Here is a 14,606-nt window from a genome sequence, read left to right on the forward strand (position 1 = left end):
TAGGACCTTATGATATTTTGATATTTATCTACGTAGCCATTTAAGACTAATTTTCTTGACCCTCCTAAGAATTGCCTCACCTGGCAACAGCTCAAAGCATGAAAAAACCCTGTTTCCAGATCTGTGGTGGCTAGATTTTTTAGTGTTACCTGTCTGTCTTAATTATACATTATAGTGGCTATGTTCACTGTCATTATGCACTGGCATGAATGCTTTCATTATTTTGAATCTGTGAACTAAAATACAGTCTTCGGATTTTCTGTCATGTGTATGCCTGTGGTTTAGACACTGTTTTACCTTTTTTTTTTTTTTTTTTTTTTTTTTTTTTTGTGAAACCAGTCTGGGGAAGAAGCTACAGGTCCAGCAGGAAATCTTCCTTTAAGGAAATCCCAGTAAGAAAACTCTTGTAGGAGAGCTGGGCTAATGTTTTGACAGATGTGATTACAGAAGGGATATAGGAAGAAGCTGAACCATTACTATCAGTAATGTCTTAACTTGAGGCATTTAAAATGCTCATTAAAATTCCCAGAACTTATAAAAATTTCTAAATAACTGAGCTGTGAGGGTAAGCTTGAAATGAACCTCCAGTGGCTTCAGGACAGAGGCAGCATTATAAAGCAATGAACTGTGACTATGTCCAGCTCTCCCTGAATGAGAAGTGCTGGAGAAATGCTTACTCTGCTCTTCCTACATATTCTCTGTATTCGGGTTTTTGTTGCATTGTATGTTAATTGAACATTTTAGGTGCAAGTAATTGCATGTTTGCATGAAAAATACTGCTTGAAAACTTTTATTTTTGACAAGCTGTATCTGTTATTTTCTTGTGCTTTAAGCGTGTCCTCTAGAAACAAGTGCATTGGTATCAGCAGGAAGGTCTCTGGACTGACATAGCTGTACAGCAGAGGCTGATTTTTAGCTTTGTTTCCTCTTGGAATTTTACAATATGCAAGCTGTGGTAAGGAAAGATCATTCTGCTTCAAAGTGCAGGGGGATTGGGCCAGCCCAGACCTCTTCTGAGAGCATCCCCTTAGAAGGAGACCAGTAGGGAAGGTGGTAAGGAAAAGAGGTTGCTTGGGCCAGGCAGCCATGGCATATGTGTGTAGGAGGAGAGGGAGCTTTGGCCTGGGGCTGGTCCTCTCTGAGTTAATGGAATTCTCTGAGAAGTTACAGAACAACCCAGTCGAGCTTAGAAGTGGTGAGATAGAGATTCAAAAGCCTGGAGAAAACAGGGCATCTGAACAGCAATTATCTGATGAGGATTTTGAGTGCCATAATAGTTGGGCCATCCACCTACCATGGCTCTATCCAAGATGGAGGTGGAGGAAAGAAGTATTTAAACACAGCTGAGGAGAGTGAGAAATTATAGAAAAGGAAGGGATAAAGGTTGTTCAGCACCAGGTATGATTATGAAACCATTCCTAGTTTCAAATGCCTTGACTAGTGAAAGACTTGTCATTGGCACAGATAGATGGCCACAACCAAAGTCAGAATTGAGGAGATTTATTAGATGTGCTGATGGTAGATAACCCTCTTGAGGGCAAAAACTGGCTGCAGCCTTCTTCTAATACTAACAATAACTTCCACTAGCTTTGACCAATGAAAATATTTTCAGATAAATAAATTCATTTATTTAGCTAAATAATTAGATAAATAATTTAAAACGAAGTATTTTCATTAGCAATTGAGTAATTTAGCAGAATGTTTATCTTCACTCTGCTAAATTACTGCATTTCTAACGAAAATACATACTATGACAAAACAAGCTAAAACTGAACAGGACTCAATCAGCTTCTTAAACACAATGTAAAGCTTCCAGTTCTTTATTCTTAAAACCAAAGAATGAAACTCCTGCACCAAGTGCTACTGGAGGGGAAACAAATACTTATGGTAGTGCGTGCTCTTTATCCCTAGATAAACTCTTATTTTGCACTGTTTTTGCCTGAAGCACTGCTTGGTAATGACTTACCTTCAGGCTTTTTTTCTCTCCAGAGTAAGACTCCTGGAGCAAAAATGTAACTATTAGAAGATAAAACAAAGCTTTTCAACTTTGGAACTTCTAAGGCTTCTTCATTACTCTGTATATTTGTGATGCATTTTTAAAATGCAAGGCAGAAAGGCTAAATACAAACCAGAAAAATATTCCCTATTTCATTCAAGTACTTCTAGAGGGACCAGCACTGACTAATATTATGAAAGCTACTAATCTGAAAATATATAGACCTGTGTTAACGCAGAGTAAAAACATCCCTGGAAAATACAGATTGATGCTTCTTTGGGCATCATACATTTATTGTGTTGCAAAAAGAAATAAATGTGGGGTTGCTTATTCATGTAATCTATCTGGTGTATAGTGGTATAGCTAACTGGGGTAAATGGAGGACATTGAATTTACATTTTTAGCATAGATAACATAAAATTAAAACCAACTCCATAAAGCTCTGTTCCTCTGTCTCCATATGACAATGTCAAAGAACCTTAGACTTGAGCTGCTTGACCTATCCTTATGGATGATGTTGATTCAGTTTGCCATATGACAGACAACAAGCTCTGAAACTGCATAGCTCTTAGTGTGTGTAGCATGTATCCATAGTTCAGAGAAAAACATAGTGTTACTGTTCATACATGGACTGAGCATAGGGGAATGCCTGCTCCTGGATTTGAGATGTTTTACAGGAAGTCTTTTCATTAAGAAGTCCTAATTGTCACTACAGGACACAAAAAGCCACAAGCGCACACCACTGTTCTCAAGGTGAAGAAAAAGGGAAGTTTATTTTCTGACTCTAACATTTATAGTTTTCCAAAAGTGGCAGTGGATTGGAGGGTGGCAGTGCCACCTCTCCATTGACGCTGGTCAAACCAACAGTCTATCAACTCTCTCCTCCTCCATAAAAGAATGCAGAACATTGAGTTATTTACAGAAAGTGTGTGAGAAAGTTCACTACAAGAATGTCAACATCAGAAGGCTTAGAAAATCTTAAAAAAACAGGGTGACACCTAATGAGGCATTTTTTGGAAAAGTGTGCATGTGCATCTGGAAATGAAAGTTATGGGAGTCAAAATCCTCAAGGACAGAAATATTGGTAAGTAAAAAACTTCAATAAGAGTATAAAATCTCCAGCTAACACTAGAGAATATGCCTACATTACATTTTTCTCTTGAATATAGTTATTCAGTACTACCAAACATAGACAGCAAGATTATAGTCAATTGTTCATGTGTTACAAAGAATTGGAAGAATAACTCCCAGAGTTGCTAACTTGCTCAAAGGATATATTAAATCATTTAACAATGAGGCCCTGAATTCGTGTGTGTTTCTGCCTGATGGGACACCTGAAATCATGTGGAGGTCATTTCTAGGTCCCTAACAGGGCACTGAACCTTGATAATGTCACTTAACATCACTGTGGAGAGAGATTTATTTGGCTTTTCTGAAGAGTATCTGGAGTTAAATTTAATTGAAAAAAGTATAGTGCCTTTTTTTTTTTTTTACGTTTTCTTTTGCAAAGTTTTGCTTCTATGAATCTCGTCTGCTTTGATCCTCAAGTAGGGATTTCTTTTATTAAAAGTTTTTAGGTGTCCACTGCTGCAAGCATGAACTAGTGAAAAGTGTCTTTAGGTTTTTTAATACCATACTCCTGCTTATTTAGAATCTGAGCTCTTTTAAGAGACACTGCTTGCTTATCTCCACTTGTACCTTGAACTGCTCAGTCTTTGGGATGTATGGATCACAACTACATACAGAACTCAACAGGAATCCACAAAGATTTTGTGTAGTTGTAATTTTGTCCTCTCTTGTTACCCAAACCCCTCTACTGATGACACAAAACATCTCCTCTTTGGCTGTCAGCACACACTGACAAATCTGCTAAAATTTGTTCACTTGCGTATTTTTCCTGAGTGTTAGCTGAACAAAGTATTTATTTTTCTCTAGATGTATTCCCAAGTTTTTACCCATCAAAACATCCCAGTCTTACCCTCAAAGTTTTGGTGGACTTTTCTCCCTCAGCACATACTGTGAGCTTATCTGTAACACAGGTTGCACTGCCCATGCATTTTCTACACATCACTGATGAAGATGTATTCCAGTTGTCCCAGCACTAGTTTCCAGGAAGGATGTATGACTTTAGTGCCATAAAAAGTGCCCATTAAGCCCTGTCCTTCTCTTGGTATCTTAATTGGGTTTTCAAGAAGGACATCTCTTCCAATTCCATATTAGGTTCTTTAATAAATAGTTACCAAGGGATTTTTATCCTTGTGCTTTTCAGACACTATTTTAGCCATCTACAAGCTTTGTGAACCTAAATTCTCCTTTATAAGTCCTACACCTTTTTCAGATGACTATGTTTATCCTTGCTCTCAGTAACCTTACTCTTTACTGCCAACTAGACCATCCCATCAGGACTGGAAATTGTTCACTGGTCTGTAGCTTGGCTTTCCCTCTAGACTCTCCTTTTTATAGGTGACAGCTGTGCTGGCCATCTCTCAGGCCTCTGACACAGAGGCAATCTGTAATGATAGGTAAAGGCACCTTGCTCAGCAGTTCTGCAATCTCACATTTGATTTCTATCAGAGTTCTTTGATAAATGCTATTTGGTCCCAAGATCTTACCAGAACCTAGCTTATCTATTTAAAACCATCATACATAGTGTGCCAGATCATGTTGACCTAAATCTTCTGGCCTAGCTGCTGCAGAGAATTTGGCTTCTCTGTCACAGTCTTTATCAATGGGTGCCCCTTCTTATACTTCTGTCATCAACTCTCTGACTAGTTCCCTGCTTTGGGTGTATTTTAAGAAGCCATGATGAGCATAATTTTCAGATGATTTTTTTTTTTACCTGTTGTTTTTACACTTGACCTGTGTGCTGCTGTGGAATTGTGGCACATATTTTCTCTGTGCTTCTAATGAAGTATTGAACAGCCACCAGGCTGTTTGTAGGCGTCTCACTTTTTGCTTATTGTTTGTTGTTGTTTGAAGAGGGGTAGGTTTGTTTGCATTATTAGCTGCCTTTATTTCTAATATACTTCAAATTATTTCAGATTTCATTTTTTCCTGTCTTACAACAACATGTACTGTATTGTGGTTCTTGTTACAGAGTAGCTACCCCATGAATATATCTTACATAGTATGTTAGTACCCATGCAATACTCAAGCTGTTGCTTTTGAGTTGAATACTATGTGAGATCTATTAGCTGTTCCAGCAGGCAGTCATGTGTCACTGGAATGCTTTACCTCATCATAAGCTGAAATATTTAGTCTCATTAGCACAAGGTCTTAAGATCTCTCACTATTACTTCCAGTCTGAAACTTGCAGTTTTTCTTCTTTCACTTTCTAGTCACTTGTCATCTTGATCAAGCAGCACAATTCTAATTCTTTTTTTAGAACACAACTTCCAACCATGGAGGCTTACTGCTCTGCTTCTTTTTTTCCTGAAAGATGTCAGTGCTGTTGCACTATATGTAATCTTTCTCATACAGCCCCACTCGGTCACCTGCAGATCTAGCTGTGCCATCCTTAAGTCATTAGCCTGATTACTGTCCTAGTGATTTTATTTATTTTCCTACCAGGGCTTTGAATGCTTGTTATACCAGAGCTGTTGTTGAATACCAAACAATTTAATTTTTCCACCCCTTTATCAAGCCTCTACCACTGACATAAAGGTCTTGCAAATTCTGTCCTGGCTTCCTTGCACTGGCACATGCCACTCAACTGGAATCATGGGCAAGCTGATCTGCCTTCCTGAATAACAGCTGAAGCATCTCTGAAAAGGCTGCAACCCCCTTCACAGTCCACATCAGTCAGTGAAGCAGGTGCTTTGAGTTTGTTTTTACTCAGCTTCTAATTTAAATATTGCTCTACAACCTTCTTGTGTTTTTACTATGGTAACGAGTAGGTCTTGCTCTAGTTTCGTGTAAGATAGAACCCGTCTTTCCTCTTTCTTTTTTGTTTTTTCTTGTCCAAAAATGTTTCCCAGTTCTTAACATACCAGTATTTCTGGAGAAGAAATAGTAAATACATAAGATAAAGTGAGTTTTGTAAAGTCTAGTCAATCTTCTTCTCATATTTAGAGGCAATTTTATATTATGAATGAAGAAATTCCTAATGCTACTGACAGTGAATTGGTACTTGAAAAAGTTCCAGTTGGAAAACTGCCAGTAGGGAAGAAAAAAAGTAGGACTGAGGTAAAGTATCTTGTGATGATTGTTGTTTCCTGAGCCGCTGAGAATATACTGTGTAGGTGTATACAAGGATTTATGAGTAATTCACATATTATGACATGTGAACTGCTAAAAATGGCATTTTTAAATGGCATTACTAATTCCTATACAGACTTTTCACAGAGCTCAGTGGACGCATAAAACTGGCAACTGCTGTAACCCCAGTTCCAATAGGCTCACCTGTACTGTGTTACAAGCACCATTGAGTAATACCTCCTCCTGTTGCTACTTCAGAAAATAAGCATGTTTTAGGTTATAAAATGTTGTTACTCCCCACCCTCCCATTTTGTCACCACAGACTCAATCCTTAAAAGGATCTGAGTTCTGACTGCTGTAACTCAATGAATTCCATTATGAACTTCATCCTTTGGCATAAGAGAAAGATGAACTTGTAATGTATGTATTCTACACACTGCTGAGTCAGGAAGAGAACTCCAGGATGAAAATGTGTAGAATAGAATTTTATGTTAATGGCTCAGCATGTCAGAGCTGATCAGAGACTCTATACAAATACTCTGTTACAAAGCAAAGTGAGGGTAAGGTGCAGTCAAATAATAGTTTCCACTAGGGTGTATTTCTTAATCATAGCTAAAGAACTGATGTTATTTTGTTCAGTTCAAAAACACAAACAAACTTCAGGTGAAAAATCTCAGAAATACCCTTTGGATCCATGTAGTACAGTTAATAAGGAAGACTTAAACAGAAGCCCATTATACTGAAATTTATTTAAATTCTTGAGCACACTATATTCATAACATTTTAGCACTTCCCAAAGAGATATTTACTATATTTTTCTATAAATTATGCATTCAGTGCATGAAACTGCATTCATTTCTCTATCACGATACTATATAAATTATCACAAAAACAGATGAACCAACAAAAGATTCTTGAATACATGTAACATTGGTGAGCTGAAAATAGCAGTTATAGCTTATCTTCATGGTAAGCAGCTCTAAGTGAATCCCACTTGAATTCATTTAATTAAGAAGCTGAAAAGAAAGAAAACATGATTAAATGCTGAAAAATGCATATAAAACACAGCACCAAAATTATTCGAAAAGAATAATAAACAAGGACTTCAAAACATTAATTTGAAAAGTCATTTGACATTTGTGTAATAATCTCTTAAGTTTTTATATTCCATTTAGTAATTACTAAGCAAGCATGAAAGTTATCAAATAAAACATAAGTGATTGAAACTTAAATTTGCCTATTTAAAAAAATTAAAAAGAAAAACGCTCTTCAAACATCTGTTCTCCTTAATCAAGTTCTGCATCTGCTCTTATTACTTGAAGTGAGGAATCTTTGCCAGGGGATGTTTCAGGTTTATTTAAAACCATCTTCTTTTACTGCTGAAGTGGCCCCAGAGTTGGGAGAGTATAGAGCAATTGGCAAGGCTCTGTAGGGTTGCAGACTCTTAAGTTCTTAGTATTTTAATAAATTACGAAGTTTCCAATGACATTGCTGTTTCTTTACACCTGTAAGAAAACTTTTCATTTCTGAAATGTAGATACATATTGTGTGTCACAGCTTTCTAAGTACTTAATCAAATCCCATAGACTGGGAAGTGGGAACCCAGAGAGACAGAGACTTGTGCAAGACTATGGACTAACTACTAACACACAAGTTAGGAACTGCTAAATGCAAGTACTGCCTCTAGCTTTGCCTGGTAGGTCTTTCAACTCCTAGACATGCAGTGTGCACTAGCATACATGCTGTAGTAATTTCACCAGTTTTTCCATTCATGGCATTAATTAATTAATCATAACAAAACATAAATACCAGTGCCACAAGCTTAAAAGACTGTATCAGTATAAAGATGTTCACTGCTGCAAAAAGCTGACAAGCTCATTGGGCAAGACATACAAAGCGAAGCAAAACAGACAGCAGCTGTCTGGTGCTGGAGGGTGAAGGGATTAACGATTGGGAAAAGCCAGCAAGAACTACTTCATGGAGAGAAGAATTGCAGAGGGCTGAAGGGAATGCTGAGCACATGTGACTAAAAACATAAACCAGGTCTAGAACAGATGTGTAAAGCCATGAATAGGAAAGGATCTGAGAGGAGAAGAGAGAGGACTAATAGTAGTGAAAAAGTTTGGAGAGAAGAGTAGGAAGGGCTGAAGATTTCTTAAGCCTAGAATTGATACACTTAAGAGGTGTAGAGGACTCAATATGTAACAGCAAAGAAATACAAATACAGCAGTTGGATCAACATGCTACTACCACAGCTGTTGATCCTTACTTTCGCTCTATAAGAGAACTGCACCTTTAGCAGCTAAGAGACATGATACAGAATATAGACAAAAGAAACACTGAAAGTTCTAAAACAAGTGTAGGCAGAAAGCTGAAACACCTCAATTTCCATCAGAGTATGAGGACAAACTTTTTTATTTCAAGGGTGAGAAAGCAGTGGAACAGGCTATCCAGAGAGGTTGTGGAGGTTCTTTCTGTCAAAAAACCTGCCTGGAAGTGATCTTGTTCAAGCTGCTAAAAGTGAACCTACTTTAGAAGAGTGATTAATCTCCAGGAGTCACTTCAACCCCAGCTATTCTTTGACTTTATGGAAAACTATAAAAAGCCAGAACGCCATGAAAAAACCATAGAGTACCACAAAGGACGAGATGGGAGGTGGGCAGTTTCTAAAAAATCAAGACTAACAAACTGGACAACATCCATTGGCACAGATCTGCAGACAGACAGAAGAAAACATGTTGCAAAACACGGTGAAGAAGAATAGGAAAGCCTGGATAAACTGTGCCCCTCCAGACATAAAACTAGATGGGAATGGATAGAAATAGGTAAAATTAAAAGGCATATGAGCAAAAAGAGTTGTTTTTAGTGGTGATAATCAAAGAACGAAGGTCCTACTGGGAGAAGAGCATCCACACTGTTTGCCACAGTAAGAAGCACATCCTTCCTAAGAGACCTGCTACAGGTCCAGACATCTAGAATTCCCATTTTTTAAAGGATTACAAATCAGCACTGATGTCAACACTTCCTATAGAGAAGAATATGGAGGTTTGTGGCTTTTCATGAATTCAGCATGCTGTTAGATGGTTTAGATGAATAGAGGGACTTATACTGTTGCCTTCCACTTCCATGGGCAGCTTCTTTCATGAACAACGTACTGTTTAGCCACATTAATAGTAGTAGTATAGAATATACTAAACATAAAGGCTTTCTTTTGACAACTGTGTATTATTGTTCTCCTGTCTTTTAAAATCTTGATTTCTGCTGTTTTAAAGAAAGTAGCCGATTTTGCAGGGCTCTATAGATCAAATTGTGAATCCTGGTTTTTATCAGACGTGGGTTTACCAATTTAAAAATTTAAGGTAAATAAATGTAATTGTGCATGAAATACCGAAAAAGCTGTTAGTAGTATGCTCATGTTTATTATTAAATTTAATTTCATATGTCTGTAAATACTACTTGTTCTATGTAATAATATTTTTTCCACCATATTTTCAAGAAATAACTATTCTATTTTAGTCACTTGCATTTAATTACAACTTTAGTATTATACAGGATTTCTTTACTGAAACCAATTTAATTACAACACAGATGTGTATACAGTGAATATAAGGATTTTTCAAGTTCTGGGGCATCTTACAATTTGTGTGTCCTGTTGCATTGACTGTCCTTCCCCAAGCAATAAATGAATACTTTATGTCTGACTTAACATTTATGGGGTTTTGATGAAAATGAGGCATCTCTTAATTTTCATGTTTTGCACAGCTTAGTTCATTTTCTCTGCTAGCCAATAAAGAATACGTATTTTTCATTCCATCAATACATAGGTCAGAAGGCTGATTATTTTTTATGGTTTATCTAAAAAAAAGTTCACATTACTCTTGTAAATAATACTGAAATATAATGGCTATGAAGGATAATTGGATAATGAAATATTCAACTGCAAGGCAGGTTCTAAAAAAAATCAAAATCTACTTAATGAAAAATTATGAAAATATAGAATTTTCAACTGTTTATTTCATTTAAATTGAGATTAAAACAACTAATGATAAAATGTAGGCTTGAAAGAACAATTTAAAGTGTAAAGAGTAATGAAACTGTGGTAGAAGTTTCATTCAGAAAACAAAGCAGAAAAAACAATCTAGAGCAGTTAGGTTGCAGCCAAAGCTAAAAAAAGAAAAAAGCAAGAAATGTTTTTAATAACAGTAAAGCATGGATGAAACTTTTCTCTGCATCCTCTTGAAGCAGTGTAACAAACATTTACATGCCTAAAATTCCCAATAACACAATACTGTGCTTATGTACTGATATCTTCTGTTCTTAGCACGTTCTCTCATTCTTTTTCATATTCTGTATGCTTTTTGGGCTGAAACTGCCTAAGGTGTGGTTTCCAGAGAGCCAAGCTCCTTCCTAACTTGCAAAGTCAACTCAGAGTTCATGGTTTTGGCATCTAATGAAGAACAGTCTCTGTGTCACCCCCATGTGTATGAGATGACAGATGAAATTCTGTATTGTTATAATTACATTTTATTGCTCAGTCACTGAGTATATCTGATATTTAACATATCATTTATTCACTTTAAATAATAGTGTGAGAAGGCTTCCTAAAAACATTGTCCAAGATATATCAACATACTTGCTATATCCAGAAAGAACTATAAAGAGAAAATGCTCAAGAGTATAAAATAAAATTATTACATAATCTTTCAACAGTTAATGATATCAATTAAAGTGAAAGTTTTAGCAAAATGAAAAATTTCATCTCGTCCCCATAAAAAGGTAGATTAATACAGCCATGAAAAGTTCCTGCCATGGCAAAAATGGGTCTAGCAGAAAGATTTGCTGCATGTGAGCTCATCTATGATGATTGTATTTGCTTAGTGAGTAACCTTCATGATGACCCCCCCTTTGAATCACCTTTCCCATTTCAAAGCTATACTATGTAAGAGTATTTTACCAGCATATTAATGAAACAATTTTTGCCCAACACTAGCCTTCAAGAAGAAAATCCTGTGAAAGAAAGAATCAAATCAGAATTGGGAATGTCTGAAGTGGATCAAAAAGTCTTTCAAAATTACTGTGCCTTCCTATTGCATGCCCTCTAAAGAGCACCTTATAGACCCCATTAGAAAAATAAACAATGGTTTTTTTCCAGTTTTTTACTGTGGCTTTATGTTTATCTAGCTCTGTTTTGAGTTATCTTCACTACCTGGAGGTCACTGCAGAAAAGCGGATGCACAGCAGATTGTGTTATTGTTTCACTTCTTACCAATGCATGATATTTCACAAAGAACTGACTTGGCTGTTCAATGCCAGAGAATGGAAACAATTTAGGAAATTTGAATTTTTTTCTTTTTTAAGTAGGATAGGGAAGTTGATGCTTGAGGTCATGCATTTAGTATTAAAGCAATTTCAGTTTTCTTTAACTGTTGCTTTAGGCAGGCCAACAAAATGTCACTTTTTCCCTGATAGATCATTAGTATGCATTGTTGTTAGTACTGTTAAAGGCAAAGCTTTACTAGCCTGAGGACAATTCATCACATAAAGACTGAGAGTTTCAAGGTGAAATCTACAACCAATGATAGGAAAAGGAAATACATATTTCACATCTTAAGATATATCTGCATTGGGATCAATTGATGAGGCATGGAAATGGAACTTCTTCAAGATCTTAAGGAATTCAGACAAAAAGATTAATGTATTTTAGCACACAAGACTGAAGTTAAAATGCAAGATACTAAATTAAAAGAGGAAAGACAAAATAAGAGTTTATATACTTGGTCCTCCCCAGTGTATTGTATATTCATTAAAATCCTTAAGAACTATCCACAAGAAACAAAGAGGATTCTCTAAAAAATGCTATGGGATTGTGAAGAAGATGACACATTGTGACCACTGAAGTGTCAAATGATCAACAGTGTTTATTTAAAATAACAGCAAATTGGGTCAGAGCTACCCAAGAGACCAACAGAAACATGAACGATTTAGCACTGGAAAGGACCTGATAAATAAATTACACATTTACATTTTAAATGAGTAAATGAAATTTGATAATAGCAGAGCAAAAGGATCAGCTTTAGTGATGGCTTCCAATACTAGAAGATTGTGAGGATTTAAGATTGAATGATTAATTTATTACCGCAAAAACTTGCTACCATTCAGGACAGACCAACTAACCCCAAAAGATCTTGCTTAATCATGAAGAAGCAGAAACAGTATTTAAAAAAACCCAAGAAAACTGCATCACACTTACCCAGCTATTAAATGTTTCCTATGAGTTTAGGCATAAACGCTGTTCATTTCTTTATGAATTTACTTGATTTATGAGTTAAGGAGTCTAATTAGCTCCTTAAGACAGAATTTGGTTTATGGATCTAGTAATTTCTTCACAGTAACAACATGATCTGGCACTTCTTTATTTTATCAGGATTGTGATGAATTATCCTTTTTCATTGTCCTGGATTTATTTATTTTTTAACCAGCTTTAGCATACTAGCAGCTACACTTTTAATATGTATCACCTATCAAATGAATAAGCTTTTAATAGAATTCTGCTCCCTAGCCCCAAATCTTGCTCTCCTTTATTCTTAGCTTGGATAATAAGAGAGAAGTATGAAATCTACATAGGCCTCCAACTTCTGCTAGACACTCCCATTAAAAGACATCTGGTATTTCAATAAATTCTAGATTAATTGTGGGGAGAATAAAATTTAAAACTCTATTCCACCTAGTATTTACAACAAACAGATTTGCAAGACAAGATGGAAAAGCCCTACATTATTCAAATTAAGATTCCCAAAGTTTATAATACCTGATACTAGAAGATATATTCAGTGACTAAGTTTGCACTAACACCAATGGTATGGTGTTGGCATGCAAACTCACAGAGCACACTAATGCTCACAATGCTGCTCAGCACCAGACATCCAAGGCATCATGCAGCAGCCAAAATCCCCTATTGCAAACATTCACAAAAGCAATGCAAAGTCTGGCACAGATATATATGCATGATGTTAATAGGTGATATGAACATTCATACTAGTTTCAAAAATGAAACTAGTACAATTGTCAGGCTCTCTTTAGTAACTGATAAACTGCATGGCAAGGAACACGCCACCACCATCACCTTCTCCATTTAATAAACTTGTTATGAGAAGTTTATTAAGTGGAGAAGGGAGCTCAGACCATGGGTTGCCATTCTTTGACAATGCTTCTCAAGTGAGCTTTCTGCTGCAGATTAAGCTCATAAATCCTGCTTCTTTAAAGTTTAAGACCTAAACAGTTAATGGAAGGTAAGAAAACCTGACACTTAGGAAAACTGGATCCTGCCTTTCACCCCAACTCAGTCAAGCTAGAAGTAATCTCAAGAGAGGATGGTGAGAAGCAGGACAGTCTATCCCAAATGGCTATTAATTTCATACCGATGAAATTTTGCAGTATGATACTACTGAGTCCTTTACAGAACTCTTTCCTTAGCAGAAATTACTAAAAAGCAGGAGCAAACCTTGTGCACATATTGCAACAAAAAGTTTCCTTGTCTTCAGTTATGGTGTTATTAAATAATAAAATTAATCTGAAGCAAGTAAAGAGACCAAGCTCTGTGAAAATGAAAATAGTTCTGAAGTCGTAGAGCAAACACTAACAGAAAAATTGTAAGGTTATAGCTGAAATGTTACATCTAAGTTGGCTTTGCAAGGATGAATCCTTTTTAGTGGAATTTAACAAAAAATACAAAACTGGCTGTTGTACTAACCATGTGGCCTAATCAGAGAAATCTAATTTTTTCCTTTGTCAGAAAAATTGCAACTGTTTAACTGACAGGTGTATGTATAATTTAGAAAAACTATAATCCTTTCTCTCCTGCATGGTGCGGCTGACAAAAGAAAAGGGTACTTTTAGTGAAGTCAAATTTAGCAGCATACAGTGCTTTGTTTTCTGTTCCCTGTCTTATGCACATCTTAGTTATACAAAAATAAAAATCTAATAAAGCCTTACAAACCAAAGCATGTTTTTTTCCTGCATTTTTCAGAGGGGCACTGTGCATGTCACACATCTGTGCTCAAACCCTTTTAACTGGTCTGCTTTAACAGTTGCACTCCAGCCCTTTTTGGGTTGTTTAAATTAATCACCATTCTTCCTGCTTCTACCACCTTCCATTGACTTCAGGGGTAAAGATTAAAGATTGTTTAGCTGAAAGCAATTCTTAAACTTCTACAAAGCTGTTACAGTCTATAGGATGAGAATTGAAAGACAGATTACCTGTATGGGTAGCCATGGTATTTGGAGCGAAATATTGACAGCAGGAAGCTGAAGAAAAAGACCACAAGACCAAGGCCTACCACACATATTACTGGAAAGAAAATAACTCTGTTTATTAGAACATAAAATATTTAAAACTGCAATCTCTACAAACAAT

The 14,606-nt window shown here is 36.2% G+C and overlaps 1 protein-coding gene across 3 annotated transcripts in view; it reads right to left on the reverse strand.

Annotated features, from left to right (window-relative positions):
• Positions 1-291: 291 nt before the first annotated feature.
• The window catches only part of TUSC3 (tumor suppressor candidate 3), a 118,657-nt gene continuing 104,342 nt past the window's right edge, over positions 292-14,606 (reverse strand). For 2 of the 3 annotated variants that reach the window (XM_005483887.4, XM_074541463.1), the window contains exons 9-10: positions 14,450-14,540; positions 292-7,209 (exon numbers count right to left, since the gene is read on the reverse strand). In XM_005483887.4, the coding sequence (XP_005483944.1) occupies positions 7,194-7,209; positions 14,450-14,540 (107 nt within the window). In that variant the 3' untranslated portion in view covers positions 292-7,193. The remainder of the gene's footprint in view (positions 7,210-14,449; positions 14,541-14,606) is intronic. The other variant, XM_026791496.2, reaches the window with a different exon arrangement.

The sequence above is a fragment of the Zonotrichia albicollis genome, chromosome 5, assembly GCF_047830755.1.
Source record: "Zonotrichia albicollis isolate bZonAlb1 chromosome 5, bZonAlb1.hap1, whole genome shotgun sequence".
Lineage (NCBI taxonomy): Eukaryota > Metazoa > Chordata > Aves > Passeriformes > Passerellidae > Zonotrichia > Zonotrichia albicollis.